The sequence below is a fragment of the Mus pahari genome, chromosome 2 (genome assembly GCF_900095145.1).
Source record: "Mus pahari chromosome 2, PAHARI_EIJ_v1.1, whole genome shotgun sequence".
NCBI lineage: Eukaryota > Metazoa > Chordata > Mammalia > Rodentia > Muridae > Mus > Mus pahari.
The window spans coordinates 42,288,915-42,302,443 of NC_034591.1; the positions used below are offsets into that span (position 1 = coordinate 42,288,915).

At 39.2% G+C, this 13,529-nt stretch overlaps 1 protein-coding gene across 1 annotated transcript in view; it reads left to right on the forward strand.

Annotated features, from left to right (window-relative positions):
- Nucleotides 1-9,670, forward strand: part of Cped1 (cadherin like and PC-esterase domain containing 1) — a 259,149-nt gene extending 249,479 nt beyond the window's left edge. The window contains exon 22 of the mRNA XM_021190377.2: nucleotides 7,739-9,670. Coding sequence (XP_021046036.1) covers nucleotides 7,739-7,963 — 225 coding nt within the window. The 3' untranslated portion in view covers nucleotides 7,964-9,670. The remainder of the gene's footprint in view (nucleotides 1-7,738) is intronic.
- Nucleotides 9,671-13,529: the final 3,859 nt, after the last annotated feature.

The window sequence follows — 13,529 nt, forward strand, 5'->3', positions numbered from 1 at the left end:
AAAAAAAAAAAAAAACCAAAAAAAAATAAATATGACTTAGAAGGCAACAGAAATTAGAACTTCAGATGCCTAAGGAAGAGAGGCACCAGTGGGAACCCATTGGTTGCTGATTGCCCGAGGGTTTTTGTTCCTTGGTTGGTTGGTTGGTTGGTTGGTTTTGTTTTTCAAGGCAGGGTTTCTCAGTGTAACCAGCCCTAGATGTCCTGGACTCACTTTGTGTACCAGGTTGACTCCAAACTCACAGAGTTTGTATACCAGCCTCTGCCTCCCAAGTGCTGGAATTAAAGACATTTTCCGCCATGCCCTGCTGATTGCCTAAGGTTTTATAGCAAGCTATTAGTGCAAAGCAGGTCAGCCACTGGCTCCTTTCTCCAGGTCCATGCAAACATGAAACTGCATCTGTGCTTACAGTATCTTACCGGTGATCTGCAGTGCTGGAACTAGGAGCACAGATGCGGTCAAGAACAATTTAACCGTGAGGCTTGACAGAGGATATAAAGGCAAAATGTATACCTGATTGAGAGCGCTCTTGAACCTGTTCCAGGGGGCCCCTGGAATGCAGCGATCAGAACAAGCCCTCAGAGGTCTCCTGATGAGAAATGAGGTCCCTTAAAAAACACCAGTGTTGACTGGGCGTGGTGGCCCACGCCTTTAATCACAGCACTCGGGAGGCAGAGCAGGCGGATTTCTGAGTTCGAGGCCAGCCTGGTCTACAAAGTGAGTTCCAGGACAACCAGGGCTATACAGAAAAACCTGTCTCGAAAAACCAAAAACAAAACAAAACAAAACAAAAACAAAAACAAACAAACAAAAAAAAAAAACCAGTGTTGTTAGAGCAAATCAGAAGCTAGCAGAAGAAAAGCACTGGTCACACAAGGTATTTCTGAGTCTTTGTTCTGTTTTTGCTTGTTTATTTATTTGCTTTTGAAACTCCTTATAGCCAGGTTTTTCTGAAACTCATTATATAATCCAAACTAGAATAGTTTATGGGTGATCATCATTTATCAGACCCTGCCCCCTGTTTACTAGAATTATAGGCCTGAGATGTCATTCCCTGGTTGATGCCTTGTTCTAAAATATTAAGTTGAAGAGAAAGCAAAGAAACAGACACCTGAGAGTCAACATCCAAAGGATCCAAAGACCCCAGAGATGTGTAGACCTGGAGGAAAGGAAGAACTCATCTTAGAATCACTGGAACTAAGGGGAGATTTGATTTAAGGATGGAGACTGGGAAGCTACGTAGGAGTGTAAGATAATAGTCTAGAACCTCATATAATCACACTGATTACTTTAAAGTATAATTTGTTCTCAGAGCCAATGCTGAAGGCCTACAGCACTGGTTCTCAACCTGTTCATTGTGACCCCTTTGGGGGTTGAGTGACACTTAGTCACAAGGGTCGACTAAGCCCATCATAAATATCAGATATTTACATTATGCTTCATGATAGTAGCAGAATTATAGTTATGAACCAGCACCTAAAATAATTCTAAGGTCGGTTCACCACAACATGAGGAACTATATTAAAGGGCTGTAGCATGGGGAAGCTTGAGAACCTCTGGTCTATGGGTTAAGCTCTCAAAAAAAAAGAAGGATTATAAAGGAGATGTAGAAAACACCCTTAAAACATGTTATCTTAAACCCCAATCCACAGCATCTTTGTCTCATTTGAAACTTGAACTCCAAAAAATAAAAAATAAAAAAAAAAAAATAAAGAAAAAAAAAGAATCCTGGACTCCCTTGAATCAATAATTCAAATGTTTCATAATTAAATATGTGGGGAGGGAGAGAAAGACAACCATTCCTTCTTATCTTCCAGAGTTGTTCGATGTTCTGAAATGGAATTAAAAATTAGAAATCCCAGCTTCTCGGTGTTTTCCGTAGCTTTAGTTTGATCCCACTTCTGTGGATTGTTAGGTGCCTTTGCTTAGTCACGTTTTGGAGGCTCACTGGCATGCCAAGTGACTATAAGTAAACAGTACTTCAGCATTGTACACTTTTATAAGTTGACAGTGTAGTTTGTATGATCAATTGCATGTTTTCTAGCCTTTAGAAAGCAGTCAGGCCACCAATCAGGCCACCTTGTAGCTCTCAAACCCCATCCATGATCACCATTCAAGTCTGCAGTCAGGACGCCCCTCTGAGCCAGTCCAGGGCACTTTCTGGAAGACTTGCACCATAGAAATTGTTTCCTATTTTGTTCTCTGAACCTGGAACCACATCAGAAGTTCTCTGGAGGTTATTCAGGTCGAGATCAGTTTTAGAAAAGGTATTTGCTTGTTGCATATCTGCCTGGTGGATTTCCAGTTCTGCAAGCCTGCACTCTGAACAGGCTTTTGGAAAATTAGAAGTTATTTCAGATGTAGCTATTAATTGCCATAGCAAGACCTCATTCTGATGAATGTTTATGTGAAATCAGTTTTGAGTGTTGAAACTGCCTGTGCTTATAGTTAAAATTTCAATGCTAGTTTCATGGTGTAACTTAAAATAATTTTCCGTTTGGAAGGTCTTAACAAAAATCTTGGGTCAAAAGTAATCAAGTTGAAATCTGGCATCTCTACACATTCTAAAATATCTCATGACCACATTTTTATTTACATAGAAATAAAAACATATAATTGCAAACTGAGAGATATCTCAACATGTTTTTAAAAAAAAAAAAAAAACTATGAGAAAGTAAAAGTTACTTCTTGGCTGCAAGGGACAAAACTGTTCTCCCTCCACTGAGGCATGAGGTGGCTGATCGCCTCAGGAGTTTTTATTTGCCTATCACATTGGTTTCCACTCTCAAATTATCCGAAGTACCACAGCTAGCAGATTGACATAACAATTACTATTGAAAGGCTGTAATTTCGACCTGAAAATAAAGTTGGAACTCCATACCTGTGCATATCATATTCTAGGCTAGATCCTTGCTATGCTAAATCTTTATCATAAAACATGACAAATGATAAGACATTAGTATATTGAACAATGCTATCATGATAATAGACTGTCACATTTAGGAGACCAATTGTTCTCTACATCTTCTTAATTTAAAGTATACTTCACAACAGCAAATATAGAAAGCAGGCCAAGAAAAAATGTAAACGGACTCACTTTGGATTAAAGAGAGTGAAAGACTTGTTGGCTAATATTCCTAGGTAAATACTTCAAACATTTGCCAAGGCATATATGCCTGTGCCATTAGCTGTATTATTACCCATGCATAGTGAATTCCTTACTTTCTCGGTAGGCATGCCTATTTTTTAAGAGTCCTCTCCCCTGTAACCCACCCTACAGCAGTGTGTGTGTGTATAACTAAGTTTTAGTCCCTGGTAGAGGTGTTCTGTGCACACGATCATCTGCATCCTTTGTCCTGATTTCAAGGACTAAATCCTTCATTGACTTTTTTCTAATAGTTAACTTATACTGTTTATTGTCATTGCTTCAAAGGCAACCTGATGTTTGTGTCACTAGAAAGAGAGGTCTTTCAAAGGTACACTACACTTGACACATCCGTTGGATTTTAGCAGCCTCAAACGGTCCTCTGAATTCTGAGAGGATCCCAATTGGCTGACTTCCACAAAAGATCAAAGGGAAGGAGCTTTATTACTATACAGGTATCAAACATCTTCTTTGGCATAGCATTTTCAGCCCTTAAGAATGTGCCTAAATTACTTTTTCTCCCCTTTAGAGACTGGAAGTAAAATAAGATGATATTTTGACACTTGGAGACAGGGTAGCAGTTTGAAGGCTGGACGCTAATTTTTACAAATCAGTTCAAAGAATAATAGCCTTGTAAAGAGTCTCTCATGTCTACCATAAATTAGCACCAAGTTTTCTTAACGTACCCAGGAACTATTCATTACATGGGAACAACATGGTGCCTGACCTTGTAGATCTAGTCCCAGACAATGTCTTTGAAGTCACTTCATTCTTGTTCCTACTTCAAGTATCTTAGACATGTGTCTTTATATAGTCCCCATGAGGGTAGGGACCAGATCTGAATTCCTTCTTGTGTTCTCTAGCGCAGAGAACTCTGAATATTGAAAGGTGGGTATTATACAAAGGGGGTAATCACTAAGTATTTATATATGAAATACTGCCTTATTTTATTTCTCTTTCTTTTCCATTGTGAAGGACTACACGAATTGTTGTTCACCTTAAGAGTTCAGAAATAAGTGCACCCAATAAAAATGTAACTCTTCCATGTACATTTGCAATGTGGTACATAGCTCCATTTAAAAACTATATTCTTCATTTTAATCCTATTTACTTAAAAGTGTTGGGCTGTCAACACTTATGGTTGCTAGATTTATATAACACTGAGAGGAGTTTAGAATTTATTTCTCCATAAAAATGAAAACTTTAAAATGCTTTTTAATCTGTAGAATAAACATTGTTCTCTCCAGCTTGTTATTAAATATTGCATATATTCAGCTATTAGCCTACATTTTAAACTGTATAGAATTCAATGGCCTTTATTGCATCTTTGTTTATTTCATTTATATGTGTGCATGTGCATGTGCATGTGCATGTGCACATGTGAATCAATCAGAGAACACGGTTCTCTCCTTCCATTATGTAGATCCTGGAGAATCAATTTCAGCTTGTCAGACTTGGTTGAAAGCGCCTATACCACTGAACCACCTTGCAGGCACCTTGGACCCAAACTTTACAATCAAGTTCCAGAAAGTATAGCGTTTAAAGATGCGCTCCATGAAATGTTCTATTTTAATGTAGGCAGAAACATAATAATATAAGGTAAAATATGCTTGTCAGTGTAACGAACATTGAGCATGTGATGAATGCTGTATTTTGTTCCATACCTGCATTGAAATCTCTCTGACCTCTAAGCACGGGCACGAGAGACCCACAGATATGTTCAGTTCAGTATGTTACCCCACACATTCCAATATGCCTCACCCAGTTATGATGAACTCCAACTCCTGAAAGTAAGACATGGTGATTTTCTGTGTACTTTGGGACAAGTCACTCCAGTGAGCTTAGTGATCACTGAGTAACTCCAGCAAAGGCCATTGCCTTCTTGAGGAGACTCAAGCTATAGATAAGCTATATCTGTAGTCAAGTGGGAAGTATGGTTGAGGTTGTGTCCCCACAAGGCTTCTTAGCCTTAGTAAATCGTACAACCTGGCCAGAATATCTACCCATGGCGATGTTTAACTGAAGGCCTCAGCTCAAGCATGGGACTCTCTATAAAAACACACTGTTATTCAATCCATAGTTTCCTCCTGCTCCTTGGGGATCCTGATTCCAAGATGGGTGGCTTATCAAATCTTATGTATAAATATCCTGTTGAAAATCAGGATGAGGACAGGATTAGAATTGCTTCCTAGATCTTGGATTATAAAGGCATTACGGGGAGATAGCCCTAGCTGACATGACTCTGGAAGAGCAGAAGGAAAACTGGACAGGAAAGTCGTGTTTCTGAAGGACACTGAGGGATTCAGAGACCACAGCTATACTTGGAACTTAAAGACTGTGAACCTTACGGTTCAATGGCCCTGAGTACTTTGCATGCACCAGGCCCTGGGTTCATCCATAAGAATAGACACACAAAGACACACAGAGAGACATATGCAGATGAACACATGCACAAGCATACACACTTACATACACACACACACATATATATGCACATCAGATACACACACATGAATACATGCATAAACACACACATGTACACGCATAGACACATATACACACACATGCACCCCACATCACAGATACTAGGCTGTGGAAAGATGAGGATCACTACCGTTGCTGTTGCTCTCGTTAGACACACACACACACACACACACACACACATGCACATATAATGAAGAGTACTCTGTGGGAAGAGGAAGGAAGCCAAGTTCCTAACAAAGAAGGTTTACCTATTGGCAAGGAGGAGTTAAGTCATGATCAGTTTTGAGGGTAGACTCAATTCATACTCACGGAAGAACAGCGCCTACAGAAAGCCCAGCCCCCAACAACCAGTACTTTCGGTTCTCGAATGATCATGGTTATTTTCCTATATTGATTCTTAGAGTGTATGTTAGGAGTTGGCAATACATCCTCCAATTTCACAGTGCACTTTAATCCCCTGTGAAGCCCTGCTGGGGTTTAATCTCATCATTTGTCCACATGATCATTAGTGCCTCATTAACCTTCTGGTGGATTCTTCACCTGCAGCCAGTCGAGCATCACTGAACTTGGTCATTTTCTATTGTAAGGGCTGCTTTCCAATCATTTTTCTTAATTGCTGATAGGCTATGGGAGAGCGTTCTCAGTTTAAAACATCAGCTTTAGAATATATGATCACTTTCAGTAGATGCATTTGGGTTCTCATAGTAAATGATTACATATTTCCACATAATGCCTTGGTCATTTCCTGTAAAGAAATATTTCATAATCTTGAAGTCTTTTTACATCCTGAAGCAAATTGTATGTGCTAGTGGTGTGGCGCATATGACTACAGGGACTTTAAATGGATTTAATTCACTAGAGCGGTTTTGAAAGAATTTCTGTATCTATATGTATTTTGGCAAATCAAAATGGAAATAATTCTCTTGATTTGTCTGCATTCAGGATTCAGTATCAAATCAATTGTGACTTAAAAAAAAAACTGAGTTTGGAAACATAATATTTTATTATTCCCTAAAAATAGTTTTCAAAACCAAAGCAAGGTGAACTAACTATGGTGGGCCCAACCACACGGGTATTCAGGGTTCATTTCCAACAGCATCTAACAGGAACATTGGTAATCAGGAGTATTAATTAGCCTGGCCTTCAGACACTTCTGGGTAAACCCGTCATCCCATCTCCCCTTTTCAAGACAACCTCAAACTCTCTAAAATCAGAACTAAATTATCATGTTTCCATGGAGCCGTGGCAAAGCATTGACACTGCCTTTAGGTGAAATTTCTTTATCTCAGAGAACATACTGAAGTACGTATTCTGGGATGCCCTATCTACATGTCTCACGAGTAGCAAATACATCAGGCCCAAGTATTAAAATAACATTGACAGCATCATATCCTTATGTTTTGTGATATAGACTTGTCTTCGTTTTGCATGTAATTAGCTCATAGATGATCGTGGCAACTGCAGAAGCCAAACTTAAGACTCAATCATATATTTTTTTAAAAAATGCCTTTATTTTGGCTGCAGAACACTAGAAAAATATTATGTCAGGGTTTCATGCCGTATTTTTGTTTAAATGTTTCTTCACATAAACTTCTAGAATGTTGTTCACTGATATTAGTTGAGGGTTAAACTCAAATACAGAAGACCTGCAGGCAGCATTGGAGCCTTCTCAGACCTACCATACTGGAGTTCCAATACCACCACGTTGGAGTAGTAGAAGGACATAGCAGGTACTCCACTCTTGGGATGTGGAGTGTCCCTCTGCATCGCAGTACACAGGGATTCTTTGCCACGAGTGGATGTTTTCATTGCCCTTCATAAGAGCTACCCAATCTAAGGGTCTGACAGAAGAAAAGCCAGCTTCTCATGGTGGCGATTCTCATTGAAAGCAAACCCACGGTTTGAAAAGCGGCAGGAATCCTAACTTCATCTTCGGTCCTTTTTGAAACACAGGTCCACTAGTTCTTGTTATGTAAATCTTACCTGTGCCCTTTAGCAGCCTCAGTGTGGCAGCGATGCGGGCAAGCATGAAAATCAGTTACATTGCTTTATGTGGTATTCAAATACCTGTGATTTCTGCACCCCTAATTTCTTGTTCTCTACTTGCAGGTAGTGAAATCAAAGTTATCCAGACAGCACCATGTTATCAAGATGAAAAGATCCAAGAACCATATTGTGGGGAAATACTTCAGTAGTCAAAGCAAACTAAAACAACTCAATTCTGTCCCAAATCTTCATTCACCGTATCATGTCAGAGGCCCGATAAATCAGGTTTGTGCTGAGATCCTGCTCAGCAGAATGTGTGCGAGTCAGAGGTCTGCTCAGGCTCCTTGAAGGAGAGTCGATTGCGCAGGCTCCCTGGAGGAGAGCCGAATTCACCATTGGAGATGAACCTTTCACCTCAACCCGAGAACCAAAAGTGCCTCCCACGTACTTTGCAATGACTGTATATTCACCAGCACAAGCGTGCACAGCAAAGCACACAGCTCCCAAAAGCACAATGACACATTTTTCTCATGACCGTACACACTCACAAGTGCCGTTGAGTTTCTGTTAGTTTCAGGTCGGAGCACAGAGCTATACGGCGATCACTTGAACTGTGATCACAAAGTACGACCCCGTGGACCAGATAATGGACTGCAACGATAAACAGAAATACAGAAATACAACAGCATGGGGATAGGGCGATGCTGGTTCTGTGCTCTCCTCTCCAAAGGTTCACTAATGTAAAAATGTTGAAGAAGCAAATACATTCCGCATATAAGGAAGGATAGCACTTAAGTTCTCTACCGGGAGAGAAGTGGAGTACTTACTTACGGTGGTTTGAACTTTGTGGATCCAATGCTTATGAAAAACATTTCTTCTTATGCTTTTAAAATGGTACAATGGAAGGGAAAGGACAGGAGTGGAATTCAAAAGAGCAATGTTATATTCAACTCCGAGTTCCTGTGTGTTCCACAAAGAGCATCCCCCCCCCAACTGTCTGTGAGCTTAGATGGGGAGCACAGTCTAAATGGATGATATGCATAATTTTAAAGTGTGGGACAAAGTAAAGTTCCCTGTTTGTCACTTTGTATATTTGTGGATGCTGTTACTAAGGTAGCTTTCACTTACCCCTATAGACCTGTTTAATTTCAGACGACAGTTACATTTCAGATATTGTGCAAAGAACTGCAGATTCTCAAATGTAAAAGCATGAAGCATTACTATGTGACTAGTTCCGGTATTATTCTGTGAACAAATGTGTTTAATTCAAATTAGAATAGGCATACAAGGGTTTTTTTTTTTTATATATATAAACTTGTGATATAAGAATGAAACGTACCTAATTCCAGCATTGAAAACTTTCTCTTCTGTCTTTTTAGATGCAAGATGATAAATTTCCTTATTGTACAAATTCGTTGTTGTGAGATAACATCTTACTGCCGTGGTGGGTTTTAAAGGATGATTTGGGCATAAGGAAAGGAAGCTGAGAGGGCTAACTCAGTGTGTAGTGGAGATTACTAAATATACAAATACCTCAAGTTCATTGCCATAAAAAATGAAACTATTTTGACCTATTGACCCATCATTTAGAATGAATACCCACCTCCTTCAAATGCTCTATTTTTGTATACATATATATTTTATTAGAACATAAACATGAATTTATATTTAACTGTTTAAAATTATATTTAAATACAAATATCACTTGATATAAACATTATATGCATTTAGAAATGGACTTTTTGAACGATGGTACTGAATTAACTTAAAAATGAAATATTTTTCCTATTTACACCTATATACAAACACTGTTTTTTAGATTTTCAGTTATTTTTACCCTCATATAACATGTTAGCAGTTGATGCCGCTGCTCCATCAAATGTCAGTGTACTGAGTATTCACCCACATTGTCCAGTTAGCGCTAGGCCTTTTGTAACTCACTCTCCTGATAACTGTGGACATCCTCCGACTCGAGTCAGTCGGGCATTTTCCTGTTCACCATTAAAATAATACTAGATTTTGGAAACCACTGTAATGTATTATCAATAAATGTCTAGCTGGTAATTGTCTGTGTTCAGAGAGCATCTTTTACCGTCCCTCTTTTACAACCATTGTTAGATTTATTTATTTTACTTTATGTATATTTGAGTTCTGCCTGTGTGTATGCACTGTGTGTGTGTGTGTGTCATGTGAGTTCCTGGTACTGCTGGAGGTCAGAAGAGAACATTAGATTCCCTGGAACTGGAGCTACAGAGGGTTCTGAGCCAGTGTGTAAATGCCTGAGAATCAAACTATAGTCCTCTCTCTGAACTTGTGCTCCTAACCATTGAGCCATCCCTTCAGCCCCTTACCTTTTTGTCTACTAGAGTTATACAACCACACAAAGACTGACAACTGGGAAGCTGTATTGTCAAGTGGATCCTCACCCTAGAGAGTGAGAAGCAGGATTGACTGAATAGTTGCTTCAGCTCTGACATCATCTCAGCAACGCAGGGGATGAACTCGCTGCTGTGACCTATGCCTTTGAATGTATTTTAGTAATAAGTATTTCTCTTTATTTTTGTATGAGAAGGCATTGAAATTCTTTTTTTCTTAAACAATTTATTCATTTACATTTCAAATGATATCCCCCTTCCCGGTTACACACACATACACAAGCCCTCCCCACCCCTTCCCCTCTCCTCCCTCCCCTTTGCCTCTATGAGGGTGCTTCTCCACCCACTGACCCACTCCTGCCTCACCACTCTAGCATCCCCTTACACTGGGGCATCGAACCTCCACAGGACCAAGGGCCACCTCTCCCATGGATGTCAGATAAGGCCATTCTCTGCTACATATGTGTCTGGAGCCATGGGTCCTGGGGACTCTTTGGTTGGTGGTTTAGTCTCTGGGAGCTCTGGGTGATCTGGTTAGTGATATTGTTCTACCTATGGGGTTGCAATCCACTTCAGCTCCTTCAGTCTTTCTCCTAGCTCTTCCATTGGGGTCCCTGTGCTCAGTCTGATGGTTGGATGTGAATATCTGCATCTGTATTGGTCAGGTGCTGATTGAACCTCTCAGGTAACAGCATCATACCAGGCTCCTGTCAGGAAGCACTTCTTGGCATCATCAATAGAGTCTGAGTTTGGTGTCTGCAAATGAGATAGATCTCAAAGTGGGACAGTCTCTGGATGGCCTTTCCTTCCATCTCTGTTCCATTTTTTTGTCCCTGCCTTTCCTTTGAGCAGGAACGATTCTGGATTAAAAGTTTCGAGATGGGTAGGTGGCCCCATGCCTCAACTTGGGGGCCGGAGAAGGCATTGAAATTCTAGTGACTGTTTCAATCACTTAACGGAAGAAATTCTATTTTGCGATGGGTAAATAGATGTGAATACGTGCCTTTCCAAACATACTTCTCTATTTTGGAAAGTTTTAATTTGAGCAGGGGAAACGGGAGTAGGTCTTTAAAAAACACTTTTAAGTGTGAAAGTTACAGGAAGTGTATTGTTTTGAGTAAGAGTTGATCAGCATCCAATCTAAACTCAACATTTAAAAACACATTTATAGTATTACAAGTCAAGAATAACTGCACAAACACTTCCAAGCAGCTCTGCTGACACTGAGCAAGGGTGATGGGATGTGCATATGTGTACAAGTGTGCATTCACATGTGCAAGAGCGTGTGTGTGGGGGGGTGTTAAAAGCGCAGTGTAGTGTTCACCTGTAACCAAGCAGAACCTTATAGAGATGCCAAAATGCATTCACCTTTTCCTGTGAGCTGGCTTACACTGGAGCCATCCAACCTTTTTGGAATGGTTTTTCTTATGACTAGAAGTCTTCCTCACAAGGACTAGGTCTCACCTTAAAGCACTGGGAAAACTTACCGAAAACAATTCTAAAGGCAATAAGGAAGGAAATAAAATTCAATGGTACCCTACATCTTTTGCTGGTTCCTTTAGTTTCATCTCACTGGAAAAATACCAAAACAAATATAAAAATGGGTATAAAATTACATTATCCAATAAAAACTCCTTTCACAAGTCTACCATGGAAGGAGAAAAGAGGCGCCTACTATTTTGAAAGTTTGAGCCAAGATTGCACTAAGCTTTGCCCTTCATTTAAGTAAATGATGAAACAGAAATACAAGAAAGTCATCCAAATCTATACTATTAATATTACAGTTAAAATAAACACATGAAACAATTATTTCAAAAGCACGCAACCCAGCACAAAATGGCAACACACAGCTTTCACCTTTCTGACTGAATCAAGTATTAACTGCTTTGCAAATGAGTTTTGTTTGTTCGTTTGCTTGCTTGCTTGCTTCTTGGCTTGCTTGGTTTTTAGACAGAAGCTCCATATGTAGCCTACCCTGGTCTGGAACTTAAGATCCTCCTAATGAGTGCTGGAATTACAATCATGAATCTTCATGCCTGCCTGTATTTTTTTAATATGCATTTAAAGTTCAAATGCTTTTGATTGCTCTTGGAAGTGAAGGCATTTTTGATAGATCATTTCAGCTGAAGGAGTTTATCCAGAAGTTGTCAGAACTCCCACCCCTACCCCCAAAGACCTTAAGAAAAGGGAATTCTGCGCATGCCTGCAAAGGAGACTCTGTTTTTGGCAAAGCTTCCACAGTTTCCTATGGTCCAAGAGCCTTTTATGGTGTTTTTATTGCTGCAGTAACTGTGTTATCAACTTCCATAGTCCTGTGATGACTCTCTCACTTGGTGTACAGATGGCCAGATTCATTTTCCCCTCACCAATACAAACCATGTTCCTAACATCACAATCTCCTTTTCTTTATGTTCACTGAAATATAAGGCATTTGTTTTGTGAATCATTTAACCTCAACACACTCAATAATACATAATCAATTTGTTCACTCTTACTATGTATTGAGGGTAATCTGAAAGTCTACTTACAATTATAAATCATCATAATTCCTTAACTCTATTGGGAAGAAGAACATAGCTAGCTACATTTAGAGACAACATTACAGCACATGCCTACCTGGTGGCAGTGGATTGTCTTGGATGTGTGGTGGCTGGCATCCTAACTACATCTCTAGGCCTCCACAAAACAAATTTTCATTTATGTGCTAAAAGGCTTTTTCTAATACTGTGTAATACATCTTAGAAAAATATTCCAGTTTTTGATTAAGTTATGAAGAGACATTTCCTATCTCAAGCTAAGATTTTTGCCCCTCCCCCTATGATTTATGTATAACATCCATAGTGTTCATTTTGTTACAGGTAATAAATAAATGTATACTTTTTATTGCATAAAAGAGTAATTCCATAAGTCGCTTAGATACATTTAAAGCAAAGTGATTGTAATTGATTATGATCATATAAGCATACTGAAGTAAGAGGGTTTCATAAACTTAAAATGTATTTGGTTGGTTCTCAACCATGTAGTGGTTTTGCTTATTATATGGTTAGTGGGCAGAGTGTGTCAACTTAACTTCTATCAAATGTGAGCAAATGGGACATGGTCCAGACATATTTTATATTTCCTTCCATTGTAGCTCCTCTTGCTCTTATCATAAAAATTGATGGGTTGAAATCTTATAGAATTCATTTTCATGTGAGTGTGACATCAAGGTTGATATTTTAAGTTTTCCTCAAAGTTTCTAATTTATATTGGGTCCATAATATACAAATTGTAAAGATTAGAACATTAACTGGTCTTAGAAAGTAAAAGTTTCTTTGTAGGTTTTGAGACAGGGCCTCCTTCTATAGCCTAAGCTGACTTGACTTCTTAATCGTCCAGTCATGCCCTCCAGAGTGCTAAGGTTATAAGTAAGACTATGACACTATGCTTGGCAGAAGGAAAGATAGAAAGAAAGAAAGAAAGAAAGAAAGAAAGAAAGAAAGAAAGAAAGAAAGAAAGAAAGAAAGAAAGAAAGGAAGGAAGGAAGGAAGGAAGGAAAG